The sequence below is a fragment of the Hipposideros armiger genome, unplaced genomic scaffold, assembly GCF_001890085.2.
Source record: "Hipposideros armiger isolate ML-2016 unplaced genomic scaffold, ASM189008v1 scaffold_83, whole genome shotgun sequence".
Taxonomy (NCBI): domain Eukaryota; kingdom Metazoa; phylum Chordata; class Mammalia; order Chiroptera; family Hipposideridae; genus Hipposideros; species Hipposideros armiger.
The window spans coordinates 2,989,454-2,992,271 of record NW_017731433.1 but is presented as its reverse complement, the minus strand read 5'-3'; the positions used below and the strand labels follow the sequence as shown (position 1 = coordinate 2,992,271).

Sequence of the window (2,818 nt, the reverse complement as noted above, 5' to 3'; positions counted from 1 at the left end):
TAAAATTAGTTCATGTCCATATTTTCAGATCTATTGCATTCTTGCCTTTTTTTAGAATGAAGTGTATATTTCCATTATATTATGAGTAGCCTAAAACTTCTGGTACAGAAGTATATGCCCCTAAATGTTTGTTATACGGACAAGTAAGGAATGCAGTAGACATTTCTCATTCTTTTTGGATCTTTGGGCTCTGAATCCCCTAATTTGGGGAGAATTCCCATCTCTCTGGAGTCTCCATGGAAGAGAAACAAAGGCCAGGCATCGGCTTTCCCAGCTGGACGGCCGGCACATGATCTAACTCACCAAATAGAAGCACCTCTCCCAGGGCGGCCAAGGACCTCAGAGAGGGGCAATTATGAGGAATCCTCTTTGAGGACAAAGTGCAAGTTTGACAGCACTTATTATGAAGAAAATATATTTCAAAGTGCCTTACTTTTATGAGAATACTTAAATATTAGGTCACCTGAGCATAGCCTGAACAACCGGGAAGACCACTGATAAAGTTGTGCACGTCACTCACGGTCCATTTCTGAATATCTTCATCCAAGGGCAGATTTCCCCCAGTTGTAATCAGTGCATGTGTTCCTTTAAAATGGAAAGGAAATTATTTTGTGGTATAAGATCCAGGGCAAAGGGGGATGCCAAGAGCACAGTTCTATGTATAATTGCATTAATTCCCTCATATTCTATTATTAGAGAGTGGTCCCTTTATATGTAGATCTACATGTAAATTCCTTCAAGGATATTAAAAGTTACTGAGAAATGTTTTCTACTGAAAATCTTAGCTGCCTCCTTTCTTTTCTTCTTTTAAGGAATCTTTAATGACAGCATTATCTTAAATAAACAAAGAAGTTGCTGAACTGCTTCAGCTTCTCTTAGATTCCAACAGAAACGTCCTGTGGATTTCATTCTCCAGATTAACACCACCATGTTCCATGATGTTATGTGATTTATTGTGCCCTCTAGGTGATGCAAGAATGTCGCTGCATCTTCATCAAAATGGCAAATTAACATTTCTAAGGGAAGCAGTTGGTCTGGTGCTTAGATTACACCCCTCCCCAACCCCCTATGTTTTAAAATATTCTTATCTGAAGAAGTCCTAGACACCTATTCAGTGTTTTGTTTTTGTTTTTGTTTTTTTGGTGAGGTATTGTGTTAGTACTTTTAGGTTAGACGGTATCAGTAACAGTAGTAGGTACTGAAAGTTAATGCTTCTGTTTAATTGTCAAGTTTTTCCTACACTTAAATACAGAGGAGATAGAATTCATACTTTTAAGCTGGAAGCACCTCTATTCTGTGTTCAAGAAATTAACAGCAAATTAAATTAAAATTTTAATTAAAAATTCTGGTAGGTTTCTCCATCCTTCCTCATACTTGCCTTGCTAGACTTTGCTGAAAATTCTCTATATAACAATAGAGAGGAATTTTACTGATATGGCTTCTTGGAACTGACGTAATAAAATGACTTCAAGAAGAGATACAGTATTTTGCCGTGTATAATGTACACTTTTTTGCCCAAATTTGTGAGGGAAAAATAAGGGTGCACATTACACATGAGTAGTACTAATTCTGTATCTAAATAAACGGGGGTGTTTTTTTGTTAGTTTTTTTAAAAGATTCTATTGGGGAGTTGGGGAAGGGGAACAGACAAATTGCTGTCCTTTTATTCTTCAGTCTAGTTATGAAGGACGTCGCTTCACTGGCCCATGTTGGTACTGTGATCATTATGCTCTTCCCGGGTGAGGCAGTCACTTGCTGGCCACTGGACGGCCGTTCANTGAGAGATAGTGAGTCAGCAAAGTTTGGGTAGTCATGTTTATGTGACTCCTATGTGCCTGCAAGAGGACATTTGGGATGATAAAGTATGCAGTGCATGTAACATTATTTATCACAAGAGTGGTTACTATAAACTGCACTTTTATGACTGGATCCCTAACTGATTAAGAATAATGAGCGTTCAAACGGATTCAATCCATCAGAAGTCAGCAATCACATGTCCGTTATACACGAGGTTGCTTGTTTCTGGCTGTTATCAGAATTGGGTAACTTCACTGTACAAGTGGTTGATGTGGCACTTGATAAGTGACACAGATAAATTTAAAAAGTGGTTGACCCATAGTTAACAACTAATAATAAAATAATAAGGTTATACTCATTACATAGTAGGGAATAGAGCAAAACATTTTATCAGACATGCAAAAAGACAAGGTGGGTGACTTGAAGAATACAACCTGCCTCATTAGTAGCTTGAGGTTCTGCTCTCTCTAGGAGCCTGACATAGTGATGAAATTAGCATTTATTGAGTAGTTACAAAATGCCAGGCACTCCTTATTGCATACAACAATCTTTTGAGAATGTATGATACTATCCCCATTTTACAGATGAAAAAACTGAGGCACGGAAAAGGGAGGCAACTTGTCTTATGTGACATGTCCAGAAAGTAGAAAAGCCAGAATTTGAACTTGTCCTTTCTGGTTTCATAAGCCATACTCTTAATTACTACTCTATATAACGTTTCCTTAAGTTTCACAAACAGAACAACAACAACAACAAAAAGAAATACAAAGAATTAACAGCACTCCATGAGAAAAAATATTATCTCAAAACTAAGATCTAAAATAATCTCTAACATCAGTTAATTATGATATTAAATTAGAATATCCTTTTCTTGCTTTCTTTTCCTTTAATATATAAATCAAAGACAATAATACCACATTTAATAGGCACATTGTTGCTTGGAATGGTATTATTAAATCACTTGAAAAAATAAACTATATGCATGAAAATGTAGCATTGACATGAACTTTAAAAACTTGCC

The 2,818-nt window shown here is 36.5% G+C and overlaps 1 protein-coding gene across 1 annotated transcript in view; it reads right to left on the bottom strand.

Moving 5' to 3' along the window:
* SAMD7 (sterile alpha motif domain containing 7) overlaps positions 1–2,818 on the bottom strand; it is a 34,474-nt gene that overhangs the window by 11,447 nt on the left and 20,209 nt on the right. The window contains exon 6 of the mRNA XM_019643916.1: positions 464–585. Within this exon, the coding sequence (XP_019499461.1) occupies positions 464–585 (122 nt within the window). The remainder of the gene's footprint in view (positions 1–463; positions 586–2,818) is intronic.